The sequence below is a fragment of the Tachysurus fulvidraco genome, chromosome 2 (genome assembly GCF_022655615.1).
Source record: "Tachysurus fulvidraco isolate hzauxx_2018 chromosome 2, HZAU_PFXX_2.0, whole genome shotgun sequence".
Classification (NCBI taxonomy): domain Eukaryota; kingdom Metazoa; phylum Chordata; class Actinopteri; order Siluriformes; family Bagridae; genus Tachysurus; species Tachysurus fulvidraco.
In genome coordinates, this window is record NC_062519.1 from 27,379,963 (window position 1) to 27,398,008 (window position 18,046).

The 18,046-nt window shown below is 39.0% G+C and overlaps 1 protein-coding gene across 4 annotated transcripts in view; it reads right to left on the minus strand.

Moving 5' to 3' along the window:
• Positions 1–1,526: 1,526 nt before the first annotated feature.
• Positions 1,527–18,046, minus strand: part of celf5a (cugbp, Elav-like family member 5a) — a 184,550-nt gene continuing 168,030 nt past the window's right edge. For all 4 annotated transcript variants that reach the window (XM_027169748.2, XM_027169745.2, XM_027169747.2 and 1 more), the window contains exons 8-12: positions 12,148–12,360; positions 11,056–11,142; positions 9,356–9,499; positions 7,187–7,347; positions 1,527–6,428 (exon numbers count right to left, since the gene is read on the minus strand). In XM_027169748.2, the coding sequence (XP_027025549.1) occupies positions 7,220–7,347; positions 9,356–9,499; positions 11,056–11,142; positions 12,148–12,360 (572 nt within the window). In that variant the 3' untranslated portion in view covers positions 1,527–6,428; positions 7,187–7,219. The remainder of the gene's footprint in view (positions 6,429–7,186; positions 7,348–9,355; positions 9,500–11,055; positions 11,143–12,147; positions 12,361–18,046) is intronic.

Sequence of the window (18,046 nt, forward strand, 5' to 3'; positions counted from 1 at the left end):
CCCCAAAACCAATGGGTTTTCTTTGGAATTGATCGACAATTTTTTTCAGCAGTCAGTACCAATATTTTCTTTTCTTTTTTCTTGTTTTAAATGAACTAACTAAACATTGGTCCTATGGGACGTGCAGTCGTTTCATACACTTTTAATATTTTGATCATTTTAGAATAATGTTGCTGGCAAACTTGACTATAAAATCCCAGTGTCAGTGCTTCCTCCAAGACGATGCATGGCATTTAAAGGCAGTATGCTCTTTCTTGGGTGGACAAAAGGGGGAGCTGGAGCACTTTTATTTAATCACCCCTGCTTGCAGGCTTATTGGCCAGTGCAGATTACCTTCATATCAGATGATCAATGCATCAGCCATGATTTTTGAGTTTGGTTCCTCTTAAGGAATCTCCCTGTACTCCTCATATTGTCTCAGGTAGTTTTTCTTGGCACTGTTGCCTCAAGGCCATTATAAATATTCCACAAAAGCTGCTTTTGCAATCTCTTCTTTTAATGCACTGCAAAAACAATTAAACTAAGCTTTAGTGATCTGTCATTTTCATTGATTCAGGATTTTAAAAAGGTCGTTATTAATCTTAAACAAACTTTAACTAACTCACCAGTTTGCCAGAGGATGAACGTTTATGTCCATTTTGTTGAGTGTAGCTTTTGTTTTGCTTCTTGTAACCTTGTTTTAGTAATAAAATCAGAGAGAATAATAATAATAATAATAATAATAATAATAATAATAATAATAATAACTAGATTTGTAAAGTTCGTCACAACAAACTTTGATGTTGGCTTTGACAAAGTGATCGCAAAGTGCTTTTTGAAGGCGAATGGACATAATGGTTAATGTTACTTTTGGAGGCAAGTGGACAGAAAGCTAGGGTGCTAAAACATTTAGAGGTAATTGGAGACGAGCATGTGATGTCATCCAAATACTCTTGAGGAAGTTCCCCACATTGGGCTGAGTGTTTTGATATGTCACATTTCCATGTTGTGCTAATTTCTTTTTTTCACGTGACGTCACGTGACGTGTCCAGAATACAGGTGAGGCAGTTCTCCTCATTGTGCTGAGTGTTTTGATATGTCACAAGGCTGTGGGACAACCGAAAGGCCAGTCGGTACACCAATTTAAAACTTTGTTCAGAGTATCACCCTAAAGGAGCTGGCCGAGTTTGGTGTAGATAGTTCGAAAGCTTGCCGAGTTTGCTCCAAAGTTTATAATGGGAGTCTATGTGAAAAAAGGCCACTTTGAGACCCGGTACCGGAAATATCAGTATCGGTACTCTTAGAAAAGTAACAAACTTCAGACCAGGGTCTACAACATATCTGAATTTGGTGCATGTAGCTCGAAAGCTCGAGTAGCAATTAATAAAAAGTTGGCTAAGAAAAATAACTCCAGTAGCATAACAGAATGTTGGCTTCTACAAAGCCAACATAATAATGTGACAGTGTTACATAATTGAGACATGAAATGATGGTGTCATTAAACATGGACAGAGCAGCACAGCAGTCAAGGATTTACATGTTTACTATGTAGTTTAAAATTTTTATTGTAAAATTGAAAAAAAGAGAAAGAGAAAAGCCCATTATGCATTTCCTTTTGATGTCTTCTTCTTCTTTTTTTAAAATGTAATCATTAAATAAAGCAACTCATGATCACAGAAATGAAACAACATACATAAACAGATCATAAATAAATAAATAAATAAATAAATAAATAAATAAATAAATAAATAAATAAATAGTGACCCAAACTATATAATTTGGCATGACAATAAATCTATGCAAATACCTGAAAAAAAGTCAACACTGGAATGTCTGGCTTCTCAGAAGAAGACCAAACTGCATCAGTTGCACATCATAAAAAATAATTACTGCACTGTGTCTCGTTTTAAGTTTTGAGCAGAACATGAACTTTACTCTTCTTGTTACCTGAAAAAACAGGAACCAATAAGAAAACAAAAGAAAATAGGAGAAAGAAATAAACGTGCCTGTAAACAGCTTAGTCTCGTTTGGGCTGTAAGCGTGTGACCCGGACTTCCTGCTTCACCCATCGCACACATCCACATGATTTCCCCCAAATCCAGTATACAGTATACAGACTTCCATAGGTTTTTGTGCTGAGAAACCAGAAGTTCAAGACGGTCTTATAAAGCAGAAAACCCACAATCCCACCCTCCCGTCGTCCCCCAGCAGATGCCCCTGAAAGGCTCCTGTGCTCATGTTCCCTAATATACACATTTTAGATCTATAATAAGCTACTTTCCTTAGCATACAAACCATAGGTAATTAATTAAAGAATCATATTGTTAATACGAGTAGTACCGTTAATATACTTTACGCCCCACCGTAAATCACCATCCAAACACCCACCCACCCACCGCCACCACGTGTGAACATGCTCAAACATCACGCTGGGCATCATGGTGAGAAACTCAACTCTGAGCATGAAGAAAGCTGGAATGAGAACACAAATGAGAAATGCTGGTGACTTAGAGCGCTTGTGACTATGAGCAGTGCAACGGCAGTGGAAGTTTTTTTTTTTTTTTAAACTGCAAAAACAAGATAAGCTTCATTCACACTAACACACTCCTCCTCCATCACCCTGATGTTTACTCCATTTTATTCCACTGTCTCGCTGTAATCATATCATGTCTCAAACTTATTAAACTTCAGGCGTGAGTTGCCATTTTTAATTTGCATTAGGCCTGCTGATATGTGAGAGCCAAATTTAATTTGATTTTAATAATTCACATGTCTGAAACGTAGGGATTCGGTGATGTGAAGACGCAGGGTTATTAGAGCACGGATGCCCGAGGGCTGAATATGTGTACAGTATATTACCATGTGAACAGGAGTCTTGCGGAAAATGGCGTTATAACCCGATAAAAACGGCACCCTGTTCAATAGCGACTTACCAATTCCAGTATAAAACATAATGACCAGTGGCAGATCCTCTATACGAGCAAGTTAAGCAAAGCTCCACTATATTAACTGTTCAGCAAATAATTCTTCATTCTGAATTTCATTGAAACTTTAATGACCTCTTCTGAGTGACCAGCGACTGGGAAATGTTTTCCTCACTGACAGATATAAGCTGATATTTCTAACTGTGGTCAAACATCGGAAGCACAACAGGAGCTAATAAAAGACACAATGGCTAAAGAATTATGTTGCTCGCTGTTGGAGAAGGAGCCGTTTTTAAGAATATTCTGTGGCCACCGAGATAGCAAATAATCAGAAGGAAACTGAATACATTTCCCAAACCAAAAACTAAGTGTAAGTGCTGACACTGTGTGTATGATGAACAGAACCAGTTCTTTCTATTGTTAATACTGGGAGAGAGAAACAGGGATTATCGAGTGGATAAAATCTGTATAGCAGAAATATGTGTGCACCACAGTGACCTTGTTTTCCATGTAAATGCTGAGAATATGAAGATAAATGTCGCTCCCTTTTCCATATAGCTGGATTTTCTGTGTTGTAGCTGGATGTTTTCTGGACTGTATGCTGGATGACTGTAAAGTTTAAGACAAGAATGATAGCTTCTCGATTATGTTTTAGACCATGTTATTAATATCGTCCTGCTACACCAGACATCCACGGTCACAAGCCTCTTGTGATTGTGACAGATTTCTTGGTTTGCCAAAAGGTTCAAAATGTGGAAAATGAAATGAAATAAAAACTAAATTAGTTGTTTTTTTTTTTTTTAAGTTCACCCTGTAATCTTCATAAGGAGACTCTACAGTTCAAAACTTGTAACCATGAAGGTAATAATATGAGTGCATGAGCTTTAAGACAGTTGAGAAAAATAAAGCCGAACATGAATATGGAGTGAATAAGAAATAAAAAAAAAACACCTTTTCAGCTCTTTATGTGGGACTCAGTGGACGTTCACCATGTTATAAAGGAATGCAGCTCCATCCACTGACCTTTTGTCAACAGTGTCACTGAGTGTGCTTGTGTGTGTGTGTGTGTGTGTGTGTGTGTGAGTGTGAGTGTGAGTGTTTGTGTGTGCTATTCATCAGACAGAACACCAGCAGCTGCTGTAAGTACATCATGGTGTCGGTGTCTGTGCCCTTTAAACTGCCCCTCACTGTGGCCTTACTAATAGCGCTCATTCTTCATGCTCACTAAAATGCTTTTCGCAGCATTAAGATGTGCCTCATCACTATCTTCATTTATCTAATGACATTTCTGACCTGTATTATTAAACACTGGTCTGGTCTGCATCGATAAAGCAATCCCACGCAGAGCTTGTCTTAAGCTTTTGTTATATAAAGTGTAAAAAAATGAACTCAGTCATGTAATTGATTGTGCAGAAGTGGCCCTGAGGCTGAGGCAGAGGCAGAGGCAGAAGCTGAGCCTGGCCATTTGATCAATACAGGCTGTATGGTAATGATGTGGGGTGTTGGGCTGTAGGTCTCTGGATTACCATAATCCCTGTTAAAGGACCCTTGAGGCTTTAAAACAGAATACTGTAAGATTTGGCTAAGCTGAGAAGCTGAAAAGACGTCTTTTAGACCAGGGTCAGAGTCAGCTGAGGAAAAAACTCACATTAGTCAATATTTCAGTAATATAATGACTTAGATAAAGAGCTCCTGTTCACACAGTGTGCCCGCTGCTGAGAAAGGGCTGAAGGGAAATAAAATGAACACACTGGCAATCTGGTTCTTGTTAGTTTTAGTTTAGATGTAAGCTCCATGTTCTCTTAGCTAACTCATTCTTTTAAACTGTTTGTAGTTTGTAATAGTTTTAAAATTGTATTTCTAATCTCTATTAGTTAAAACAACGCAATGGCGGGGATGTTATAGCCTGGTGGTTAAGGTGTTGGATTACAAATCTGGAAGGTTGTGTGTTCAAATCCCAGGTTCACCCAACTGACACTGCCGGGCCCCTGAGCAAGGCCCTTAACCCTCAAATGCTCAGTTGTATAAAATCTAAGTTGCTCTTTTAAGGGTGTCTTCCAAATGTTCTGATGTAAAGATGGTTAATGTAGTGCTGATATTTTGTCCTATATTTTGTAAAAGAGTAAATTATTATTATTACCCTTTAGTTTATATCATGGAAAACGAATCAAGTTTTCATTAACAAACTGAGTAGTGTTAAGGAACTAGGAGTCCAGCGTTAGCATGAGTAACTTCAGTACAAAGCTAATGACGCAAACGGCAGCAATAACACTGATCGTTTATGGGAAATTGTGCACTTCATTATGCCTGAACTCTAATATGTATTAAACCCTGATACTGTGGTTTGGATTGTCCACAGAACATGCAGGTATTACTACTCCGTATTTTAATGTCTGATTGCTAAATGAAAGGAACGTGTAAGTTCAACCAGGTCAGTGAGTGTCATTTCTCTGGCATGTGTGCTTCAGTTTAATGTCTAAATAAATGTGAAGGTCAGAGGTGGAGCTGAAAGGCAGTGGGTCAGTGCCACACGTCCCAGACAAAGAGTTTAAATCTCTGTTGATGAAAAATACCCCAACGTGCCCATAACAATCACCCATCCACATATTCTACTCCTCTAAAATAGTATAGCTTTTAAAATACTTTTTTTCTTCTTCTTTTTTTCTATTTTGTTTAAATATTCTGAAACCCACTAGTTATAAATGTAAAAGGAAAAGAAATCAAAATCTCTTTCCTCTTCCAACCTGAAGCAAGTATTTCCTCTTAATGTTTTTTTTTGTTTGTTTGTTTTTGTTTTTTTCAAACATGTAACATCATTAGTAGTAGTTTGTCATATTAGTATCGTCATTAATACTATATATTACTGTCGAACAATAAAAAGGTTTTTGGTCCTTTGGTCCCTTGGAGTGAAAGATTTTTCAGTTGCACTGTACCTCTGGAAACCTCCGTGACCACAGAAGGCCAAAAGTCCTGCGCTTGCTCAGAGACATGACGATATTTGAAAGGAAACAGAGAAAGAGAATGAAGGTCTGCCAGTGGTTAAAAAGAGCTTTTTTTTCCTTTCCACTGCATTTTTCCTTGATTTTCAAGTTTTAACCCTCATTAGTCCAGTATCGTTAAAAGCTGGAAGCGCCTCTTCCATAATATAGCACATGTATATAATATGTATATAGAAATCTATGTTGTTCTTGCTGCTTTTTTTTTGTGTGTGTTTGTTTGTTGCGTATTTGTTGACTCAGTCTTAGTGAGAGAAGTTCTGTAGCTTAAAAGTTCTTGTCTTGTGGTCTTGTGGGCTTTTCCACCATGATTCTGCTTTGACTTTCTCACTATGCCGGGCTGCTTGTAGTTAGTCTGTTGTGAGCCGCTTCTCCTGCATCTCTCCGACTCGAACGAACGTCTTCATAAATGCTGATATGTCTTCGAAAAAAAGCCTTTCATCTTCTTCTTCTTCTTTTTTTTTCATCTTTTTTTTTATTTTGAAAGAAAAAAAAATCAAACTCCTTTTGAGATTTCACTTTTCAAAACCTATGAAAGATGAAAAACAAACAAGCAAACAAAAAAAAATAGATAAGAGGGAATTTACTTCAAAATCATTGTACTGAATGGTAGTGCTGAGAAAAGGCTAAGGAAAGGTTTGTGTACTTTGTGTTCACTCGTTTTTAGTTTTAAAATATTAACAGGATGCTTGCATATTTCTCCATTCCTTGTTCTCATTCATTTGGAAGACTTGCCTTTATCATCAGTTTAATCCCTGATTATGCCACAACATCATCAGTGCCCATGACTTTTTACTGGCATGGCGTCTCCCTGCCGCTCCCCTGCACAGCTCTTGTGCCTCAGGATGGTGTCCCACCTCCCACATGGGAAGTGCTGATGTATGCTAATACACATCACTGTATGCTCCATTACAAACAGCAAGAGGCTGACAGTAAAGGAGATCAACACGTAGGAAGGATTTTCCGGGTGCTCAAATGTAGAATATTTAATTGAGCCCAAATCGTCTTTCATGAAAATCTCTTTTCCAAAGCGAAAAATTAATGAACACAACATACACAAACCAATTAAACAAATTATTTTACAAACTAAAAAATTTCAGATTACACATTTAACTGAGGAACATTTGTTTTTTTAAAAAATAAAAAATCCAAAGCTGTCAAATGTCCACTTAAAAGATTTGAGGGAAAAAAAAACATTTGTGACCTACATCCCCAATCCCTTTTCTCATTATTTGTCCTTGACCAGGCCAGATTAATGTCGTGCTGCGGTGTGTGTGTGTGTGTTACCTGTGCTGTAGCTCTGTGTGTGTTGGAGCAGTGTCAGTAGGGGCGGCTGGCGTCCTTCGGCCGTTTTAACTGGACTTTCAACCTCTTCATGCCAATCTGAAAGCCATTCATGGCCTGGATAGCGGCCTGCGCGCTTGCTGGGTTGTCGAAGCTCACAAAGCCTGCAAATCAGCACAAAGACGATGGAGGAGTGAGGGCACGTTCATTCACTGCGGACATGATAGATGAGCACTTGTGGTTTGTGGCTCTCTGGATGTGTGGTCTTCCTGACATGTTTCTCTTTGGGAGTGGATTGCAGGATTAAATATTCACCTGAAAATAAATATAAAATCTTTATTCCTGGTTTATAAATTAGGTGTAAGTTTGAGTGTGCATCGTTCAAATATTCGCTAGTGCACTTCAGGTACATCTAGTTCAATATGTCTCCCTGTAGATGCTTAAAATGTTTATTAATTTCATGAACATCGAAGCTAAACAAGTTCCGTCTCTCTTAAAATGGTTTCCTTTCGTATCTGTGAGTTGATTGTCATGAGCTGCATCCCAAAATAGCTTAAAAACTCTGAGCTTATGTTAAAAAGTATTCACTGATCTAGAAGATTCAGAAAACTGTAATAATCGAATAGTACAGACTGATCCAGCAGTGTAAACTCTTATAAAACTTGCATTACAAATGCAACAGAACGAAATATAAGAGCCTATCAGGTGCAAAAATTTAAATGTAGGTAAATTTGCATATTCATTAAATACGTTGATGAATTTTTTTGACAAGGCTTAAAATGTATATGTATTTTGGTCTTTTTCTGTTGTCCAATGACGTTTTAAAGCTCATTATTATTCCACAGGCTTATTATTATAAATGAGGCCGATGTGAATATATGGTTTTGCAGCCTAAACTCTCTGACCTGCATGAACCACTTAGTCTCAAGCGAGCGTTTGAAAGCATTGTAAAAGCTTCATGTTATGCATATGCAAGGAAAAGCAGCGACTATTTCCAAAGGTCACTGTAAGTGGATCACACACACTTGTCACAGCAGATGCCAGCTCGTCCCTTTCGCGCTCTAAAAACCGAACCTCAAAAGCCAGTGACCAGAAACTGTAGCTTGGTGTTGATCCAGCTGCTGCATGCACGCTCGCTGAGGAGCTGCTGCTGAACCATGAAAATCAGCCAGCTCTTGTCTTGTCCTTACTCTCCTCTGAGTGGACCACGGATCGTCCTTTTCGTGATTACGTGCATACGATATGAAATGAGCCTTGGCGAGGTGGATGAGAAGGACAAAAAGCCACATCACTCTGTATACGTCAGAGCTTTATTTCTAGCCATCTCATTCCAGCTCTTCCTCAGTGGATTAATTACAGCACTTGAGTGCAAACACCTCTGACCTGACACTGTATTTTAATTACTTACTGTATAAGTCAACACTGCTGGTAGCTTTTCTTTTCTTTTCCCCTCACACACTGCTGTAATTAAACTCTCTCTGGAGACGGTGGCCCTGCAGGAATAGTGGCCCAGGACAAGCCATCCCCCCGGGGTGACCCCACACACTGATCTATAATGGTCCAGTCTTTTCAGAATGGCCATGTTCTGGTTTAGAATCCCACACAATACAGTAAAGTTGAACTGCGAGGATTTTTTTGTCTCCTTCTTCTCTTTTTCACAATAGAGCCTTTTCACACAAACAGCTTTGTATGCAAGACCGCAGACTCCCCATTGATATCCATTTAAATTCAAATGCTCGTAAAATGAGCGCTCCTCATTTCTGAAAAGTTCCTGCTTCAATGTTAATTTGAAACCTCAGATAACCTGCTCCTTTCCACCATTGAAATTCACACTTTTCATATTCATTATTAATAAGAAAGGTTCATAGGCAATTATCACAGGTCTTGGATTAGTATGCAATTTACATCTCTTGTCTAGGTGAAACTTTCTCCTGTAATTTCTTTCAGTGATTTGACTTTGTTGTGTTCTATGAAACGATTCGTATTATAATGTGTTTTAAAAGAACGAGAAGGAATTGTATAGACTAAAGAGGCTAAGATTATATATTGTATTTATTGTGTTTACACACGCACACATACACACACACACACACACACACACACACACACACACACACACACACACACACACACACACCAGCGATTTTAAAAAAGCGCTTGTTAAACACTTACCGAAGCACTTGCTCTGGTTGGTGGCTCTATCCATGAACACCTTAGAGGAGATGACCGTCCCGAAGGGCAGGAACATCTGCATGAGTTCATTATCACCAAACTCTTGTGGTAGGTGGTAGATGAAGAGGTTGCAGCCCTCAGGGCCTGAAGAAACACATTAGCATTAGATTAGAAACTGATACTGGTGCCCATTTACTCATAATCATATCAACATCTGATACCACATGATACCGTGTGACATAAGCCTAGTGTTGGCTGTCACGCTAATAAACAGACGACACAAAATGATAGCAATCTAGATGTATTTTATGACTGCAAACTAAACAAAGCAGACTGCAAGCTTTGTACTATGAGAATATCAAGAGGAACTACAGCGTCTTCCCACAATACAAGTAACCTGATTAAACCTTTTAAACATAAGAGTCAGCACAAGGGGTTTGTTGCTAGCAGCCTACAGTAGCAAGCAATGTAGCTAGGTTCACCATCTCAACACTAAATAGGTGAAAATTCCAGCTCTAAACCCGGGTACTGTTCTTGACGATCAGTAACTATCATTCATTGACAATGAGGGATTCCAACAAAAGGAAATATATTTTATTAACAGACCCATTAAAGCCTGATTTGATCTAATTTGACTAACGCAGCTGATAAATGCACTTCATTTTAAAATCATGGAGATAACATTATAAATAATTCGACTAGTAGCCTAAGTGCATGTGCAATTATGTGCGGTATTAGTAAGAGTTAAAGAACAGGTGCCATGACAGCTCTTAACAAAATAAGACGTAGGTTAGTTACTTTGTGCTCAGAATGTAGGTGAGTATTGGGTTATCAGTATATTAAGCGTCAGGGTCACTACTGGTGTCAGTATTGGAAACAGTATTGTTGTCAGATATTGGGATCAGAACAGGGATCAATATTGGGGTCAGATATTGGGAACGATATTAGGATTGGTATCAATTCATACTCATACTCGATCTGACAAATTATATACATTATCAATCCACCGCTGTTATCCCGGTGGAAGTCATTACTCGCAAAATTTAAAAAAAAAAAAAAAAAACGACATGAAATGCTGTATATTTGTATGTGTAGATTTTGTGGATTTTACAAATCAAACTTGACACCAACAAATGTGGGTTACATCGTAGTACGGATGAGAGCTTTCGATTAAACAGTGAGAAAAATCACACTGGCAATAAAAAGTATTTGCAAACATTTACAAACAATTGGAAACACACTACTACACAGTGGGGGAAGTCGTGGCCTAATGGTTAGAGAGTCTGACTCCTAACCCGAAGGTTGTGGGTCCGAGTCTCGGACGGCCACGACTGAGGTGCCCTTGAGCAAGGCACCGAACCCCCCCCCAACTGCTCCCCGGCCGCCGCAGCATAAATGGCTGCCCACTGCTCTGGGAGTGTGTTCACGGTGTGTGTTCACTGCTGTGTGTGTGTGCACTTTGGATGGGTTAAACGCAGAGAACAAATTCTGACTATGGGTCACCGTACTTAGCCTTATGTCACGTCACTATTTCCAAAACCTTATGCTTTCCACTGATGAGTGGAAGAGTAGAAGTGCAGTACCTTGTATTGTTCCTTGGAGTTTAGGGGTTAAATACATCCTGATGTTCCACCTCTGATTATTGTATATACGTGTGTGTTTGTTAGTTGTTTACAGAAAGAACAGAATCTCACCCTCACCTTCCCTCTGCTGCTGCTGCTGAATGACCTGCGGTGGTGGTGGCAAGCTTTGGCCAATAGGGGTCAGTGTGGTCGCCGGGTAGATCGCTGTGAAACAAAGACCAAGGATGCAGTAAGTCCAAGCAGACTAAAAAACTAATGATCCCTGTCATACAACACTGAATGGTAGGTTCAGGATGAAAAAATGTACTAAAGTTTCCCCTTAAATAAGGAAAGTGTGTGGCATCACAGACAGGGCATCACACCTGAAAATCACAGAACGGAAGCAGTGACTTTGACGTTTAGCAAAATCCTGCACTGGAGAAACATTTCATGATGGACTCTATTAGAGAGATGGCCATCTCATTTAGTGGGCCAGACCAAAAGAATCAGTGTAGTGGCCGATAAAAGGACAACCAGTTTAAGTTCGTTAATTTATTGGCATTTATCTCGAAAGATACGCTTTGAAAAGACAAATGTGTTTATACTGTACATCATTATAGGTGAACAGGCTGCAATTCACTACACAAACCCCATTTTATAGCCTTATGTAAGTATCCACCTCATTAAACTATTCACCATTTTGTAGTGTTACAACCTGGAACTGAAAAAGACTTAACTGAGATAATATGTTCAATTATTTTTGTTTACTAATGAAGAATGACATGTCATTATCACATTCTGTCAGAGTTTTCTGGCTGCCTGGCAAAATAATGGAGACTTTTTTCTCAAAAAAATTTCAATTCAGAACACATTTACTAAATTAATTTATCGGGCCAGATAAGAACATTTATTGAGCTGCTCCAGGTGTGTGGGTCTTATATTAGACACTCCTGATCTAGTAGAAGCTCAGTATTTTTCAAACCTTAATGTCAAAAAGCCCTAGCTGTTCCATCTCCCAGACTGAAAGGTTAAATTCAGTGAGAACGCAGGCAAAGGAGCTCCAACACTCGGTTTGTGTGAACAGCAGTTTAAAGGCATTACTGTACCGTGTATCATTACCCTGAATATTTGCAAGATATTGCCAAATATTTATTTATCAATAACTATGGCAGTGTGAAGGATGTCTGTTTCATAAGGTGAAAAGGGTGAATAGTGTGAGCTACAGAATACCTGTGTACTGTTGCACCCCAGTGAAGGCCTGCTGCAATGTGTCTGCAGCAGTGGGGCTTTGGGTGGAGTACGGAGGCAGACCGTTGGCATACACAGCTTCCACTGCTGGGTGTCCATTGGGCTGGTGAGGGATGCCAGTAAAGCCGTTAACAATTGGAGTGACGATGCTAGGCACGGCTGAAGACGTGAGGCTGGCAGGAGGTGAGCTAAGGCCTGTTGATGTAAAAAGCATAATAACTCTAACACAAGATTCACTCTACATCTAACATTTAACAAACACGTTCAAACAGAAAGCACTGGAAGCTGACAGAAATTACAGATTCATTTTAAATCTGCAAATAGCAAGTATTTTCAGCATTGTTGCATGTAATGTACGGGCAGCGATGGCTCAGTGATTAAGGCTCTGGGTTAATGATCAGAAGGTCAGGGATTCAAAACCCAACCAACTATAAACTGACACTGTTGGGCCCTTAATCTAGGCCCTTAACCCTTTGTGCTCCAGGGCCCCAGTATCATGGCTGACTCGCCTCTGACCCCTGTGGATATGTAAAGGGTAAGAATTTTACTGTGCTATAATGTATATGTGATAAATAAAAGCTTCTTCTTCATATAGTATGCAGTTATACTGGTTCCCGTCATGTGTCTGGCTGTTAGAGCCATGCACATAGAGCAGGGTTCGGAATGGTGGAGCTAAGATCTAGTTGAGATGTTCTGCTCCAATGAAACGGCCCTCTGGAGTGACAATGTTTCCAGTGTGGGTGTACTTAGTCATGGACACAACAGGCAGTGTATCATCTTCAGACATATTGAGTCTTTATTAAATTAGTTAGTTATGAATTGTCAGTTGTGGCAATTTAGACAGTACTTTACACCAACCATTTCCTCTATTAAATCCCAGAGGTGTTCTTCTACACCAGCTCTCTCTCTCTCTCTCTCTCTCTCTCTCTCTCTCTCTCTCTCTCTCTCTCTCTCTCTCTCTCTCTCTCTATCCCACACACACACACACAAACACAGTTAATCAATCTGATGCAATTCTTTGTCTATATATTCTGCCTGAATACTGATGTCTTCAGGACTTTTTGAATAAAAATTGACCTCTTCAGAAATAAAATATATCTAAATATACTGAAATACTGATTCTGTGAGCTGTATATATATACATATATATATATATACTGTATATAAACCTCACCAATGAACAATCATACAACACCAATTGAAGTCTCAGATTATATAGTTGTGACCATTCGGATGGATTTGAACTGTAGAATCAGACAATTTGCAAAATTATGTATCTTCAGCAAACTATGAGGAATTCTGTAGATTCTTTCAATGTAGATTCCCCTAAAGCTCCAGTACTCCATCTCCACCTACTACACACCACGTTGATGAATTAGCCGTTGTTTCCAAACCCTGAGAGACCGCCGGTGTCTGGGTAGATCTGGCGGCCGAGCTAAGCACAACCACACGTGCACTAATACAGCAGGCAATAATTCAGCCTCTTCATCACTGTACTGCAGCTTGTCTGATTTTTCTAAAAGTGCCCTAGAGGATTTTGAGAGCGAGCAAGATGCTTCACGCAGCACTAACTCTAAGCTTATAGAAGCACCACACACATGTAAGGGAACGGAGATTTCTAGTGAAAGTGTGACACAGCTGAGAATGGACGTGATTATAAATCTATTTACTCAGCATGTTTGAGCAAACAGAGCTTCGGAGCTTTATGAAACAAGTCGATTCTTCTACGAAGCAAACACACCACATGTGCTAAATCGAATCTTCCTCATCCAGTGCGTGAGCGATCACAAATGGAAGTGAGGCAGATCAGAGCTGTCGTGTCATTTATCACTGAAACACATTGAATTTTTCAGCAAACATCCTTCACTGTGACATGTATGTGGCTGTGTATGAAATGGAACGGTACACGTGCTGCTCTTTACACACCTTCAGTGAAAATTAAACATATATTAAACAGATTCACACATTTTGATGTGTTTTCCTCACCCTCAGACAGACATTGATCCAGCTCCTCCATTTGCCCCAGGAGTAGATTAGAATTATTATTATTATTTTTTTGGTGTGAAACTCGTGTTTGAAAATGGTAATGGAAATAATTTGATAGATGAATATTTTGTAGGGAAAAAAAAAATCTGTCACCGACAGGCTGGTAATGTACCGTGTAATTATTCCACAAATATTCCTTAACCTTCTGTTAAGGAAGTGTAATTGTGTTTGCATTATTGAAGTCTTCTCACTGTCAGTGGAGAGAATATGGTAGAGGAATTACTCTCCATATGGTCTAAATAAAATTTAGCATGCAAATTGTACATATGCAAATATTAGAAAATTAAATAGTACTGCATTTATTTATTTCGTCTTTATATATTTATTATCTGTTAGTCCTCTAGCCTCCATTTGCTTGTGTCCCCCAGCTGCACTGTCTCAAATGTCCTCGACTCATTTTTACCAGCTATCATTTTGTCAGTTTGGAAAAACAAACAAATAAAAAAAATTAAGTCTCAAGGTGAATGCCACCAAGCAGGTGATCAACAGAAATGATCCGAGCCTCTGCTCCGGCTCACAAATAGTCTGTCAGACACCTCATTAACTCAAATTGTTGCTTTAAACACAATGTCATGAATATGTTCATGCACACAGCACTTCTGCTCCATCTGTAGAGACTTCAGGACAGAGAGTTCACCCTCAGAGGAATCTACACACTACAGATGTTTAAATATAGATGAATAACACAGCCAGTGTGTTCTACACTATTCTACCCTCCATTAAATACAGACCCCAATGATAAGACCTCTAAACTTCCTTTCGCTTACTTGACAAAGCCACGATTTCAGAGACAGCTTAGCTTTAGATGCTATATACTGCACAGCTAGTGCCATTTCTCATCAAAGCTAAATAAAAAACACATCAACAAGAGACAAAGTACACATGGCACAAACAACGTGCTAGAATCAACACAGACTAGAGGAATAAAAAGAAGCTTTAATGCAAATCATTCAAATTCAGTTCCGTATATGACCATACGATGATGGTGTCTTAGAGGATGACTCTGCCTCATCCTTCCCCATTCTCGCTGAATGGCTTGATCAGCATGTACATGATAGAAATCATATCCTAAAGCTTTGACACTCAGCAGAACACAAGTAAATACATGTGGGACATTTTGCTCTCTACACCACCATCACCAACACCGACTGAGACGATATAATCTGGCAGAACGGTGTTCATCTCCTGAGGACTTATGTAGAAGTGCAGTGCATCTGCTCTGGCTGCTTGTAGTGGCTCAACACCATATTAATACACTTTATGCTGTTTTTCTTTAATGTATAGTGTTCATCACTGTGCGTCACAGTACCGGTACATGCTCTAATAGAGGGTACCATCTGGCTGAAAGTGTACACACCATCAAGCTTAAGTGCTTTACATCTGTTGATAGAGCAGCCGTGCTTTTGTTTTCCAGAAGCCCTCTGCACCTTTCATATCATGCAATGGGCTGATACTCAAGTGTGTATGTGTGTATGCTTGGACGTGTGTTTTAAAAGCCCACAATCTGTCCTGAAGTCATTAATAAATGTGTATTTGTTCGATATTTGTAAGTCATATAACATCCAATGATATAATTAAAGACGTTTATACCACAGCATTGTCGTATTCTTAGCTGTATGTGATTGGGGAGTTTTTTTTAGATGTATAACTGAACTGCTTCAAAGGTATTATAGGCGTTATCATTACTATTGTATCTTAAACAGGAACCTGTACTGTTGAGTAGTATGCAGGTTTCATTAGATGGTAATATACATTTTTTTGGAAGGAGTCTCCAGTGTCAGTGCTTTGTAACAGTCAGAGATAAACTCTAGGTGCGATCACGCTAGACTTCCAGCATGCAGAATTTCTTCAGAAACTCCTGAGAATATAAGCAACAACTGTTTTCCTCATGTCATTTCAGGGTGTTTTTCTTTGCTACTGTCACTTCTGGCTTGCTCATTAGAGATAAATATGATTTTAATGTAAACATTTTATAATATCTTAATTTTTTTATATTTCTGTAAAGCTTTTTAGTGACAATGTCCACTGTTAAAAGCACTATACAATTACAACTGAATTGGATGACATCACATGCCAAATAGCCGTGTTTTTTTAATTCACATATGACTTTTGACGTTTTTATCTGTTTTTGTGATATACGCTGTTGTATAAAGCTGATGGTGCGACATGGCTGTAATCAGTGATTCCCCAGTCTTGGCTTTTCTAAAGAGGTCAAGCAGTGACATGTTGATCTTCTTTAGTTCTTCACATGATATGAATTTGCATGTCAGTTCAGCTCGTCTCACGTTTAGCTCGTCTCTCATTTATCTCGTCTCTCATTTAGCTTGTCTCCAGCATTCACGTGTGTATGAACAGAAGTCAATGGATTGAAAATGGTGATCTCCTGCAACTTGTCATTTATAACGCAACATCTTTTGTTATTCAAACCCTTATTTCTGACATCACACATAATGCTCATAAAGCTTAATATTTGCTCTGTGTGTGTTTGTGTGTGTATGAGAGAGAGAGGGAGAGACTATACGATGCAGACATGTTGAATAAAACCAGAGCTGTTGTCTGCCTGATGCAAATGAATGAACGAGTGAATCTTATTTATTGTAGTCCTTGGAATATTCTCGTATGGGATTAATAATGCAACAGCCTCCAACGGCTTCAATAATAGAAGGCAATCAGTGGAGCGGAGGACACACAGGAGCATGTCGAATGGGGCGTATATTTCAGCTCTTCTTCGGACAACACCAGGACCGCACGATCTCTTTCAATTAAGTCAGCGTAAGAAAGAACAATTTGCCTCGGCAGCTGTGTGGCATATTAATATGACACGGATCGCAGACAAAAATAAATACATAATAATCAAACATCCTCGTTTTGGCATTTAAACAAACAAAAGATTCCTAACATCGTGACATGACTGGAATCTATTATTTAGCTATTCCAGAGATAAAGTGTAGTGTTCAAGCAGCTGTATAGAAACTGCTGACAGAAACAAACTCGATGCAAAGCAGTGACTTTTCTAGAAAACCATGCATCGCTTGGGCCAAACATGCCTGAACATGTGGCACAAGCTGCTCTAGAAAAGTTGCTGCTTTGCATCGAGTTTGTTTCTGTCAGCAATTTCGGTGATGATGTCTGAGACTTGACAAGATGTCTGACAAATTGAAGTGTCTGTCTAGTGTGTAATCTTAAGAGCAGAATGAGAAGATCTGCATGTAGCATCACGCACGGATGCACTCAGCCTTCAAGAGAGGACTTGCCTAACAATCTCACGTGTTACATTTAATTGGCTAGCTTGCCCCTTTCTGAACAGCGGCTTGTCACAACCGAGTCAAAACCTCAGATGGTATGAAGCTCTTTTAAATGCTTGGTGTGTGTTTCTCCTTTTTAGTGCACTGAAATGTTGAATTCAGTCCGTCAGTGGACTTCAGGAACATTTAAGCTGTTGATACAAACCGTTTTATGCTTGTGTATTCTTAATGCAGATGCAGAGGTGGTCTGCTCTAGCAGTCTAATGTGTGTGTGTGTGTGTGTGTGTGTGTGTGTGTGTGTGTGTGTGTGTGTGTGTGTGTGTGTGTGTGTGTGTGTGTGTGTGTGTATGTGTGTTTAAACTGTAAGATTGGGTACATAAAGGACTCAAAGGGACAGAGGTATGTAATAAAAAAAATTGAATTGAATTAGGAAGAAACAAAGAACAAAAGGACATGCAGAAAGAAAGAAAGAAAGAAAGAAAGAAAGAAAGAAAGAAAGAAAGAAAGAAAGAAAGAAAGAAAGAAAGAAAGAAAAGGACTTGAGAAAACAGATAAGAATTACTTTGGAGTTTACAGGTAAAGGTAAAAAG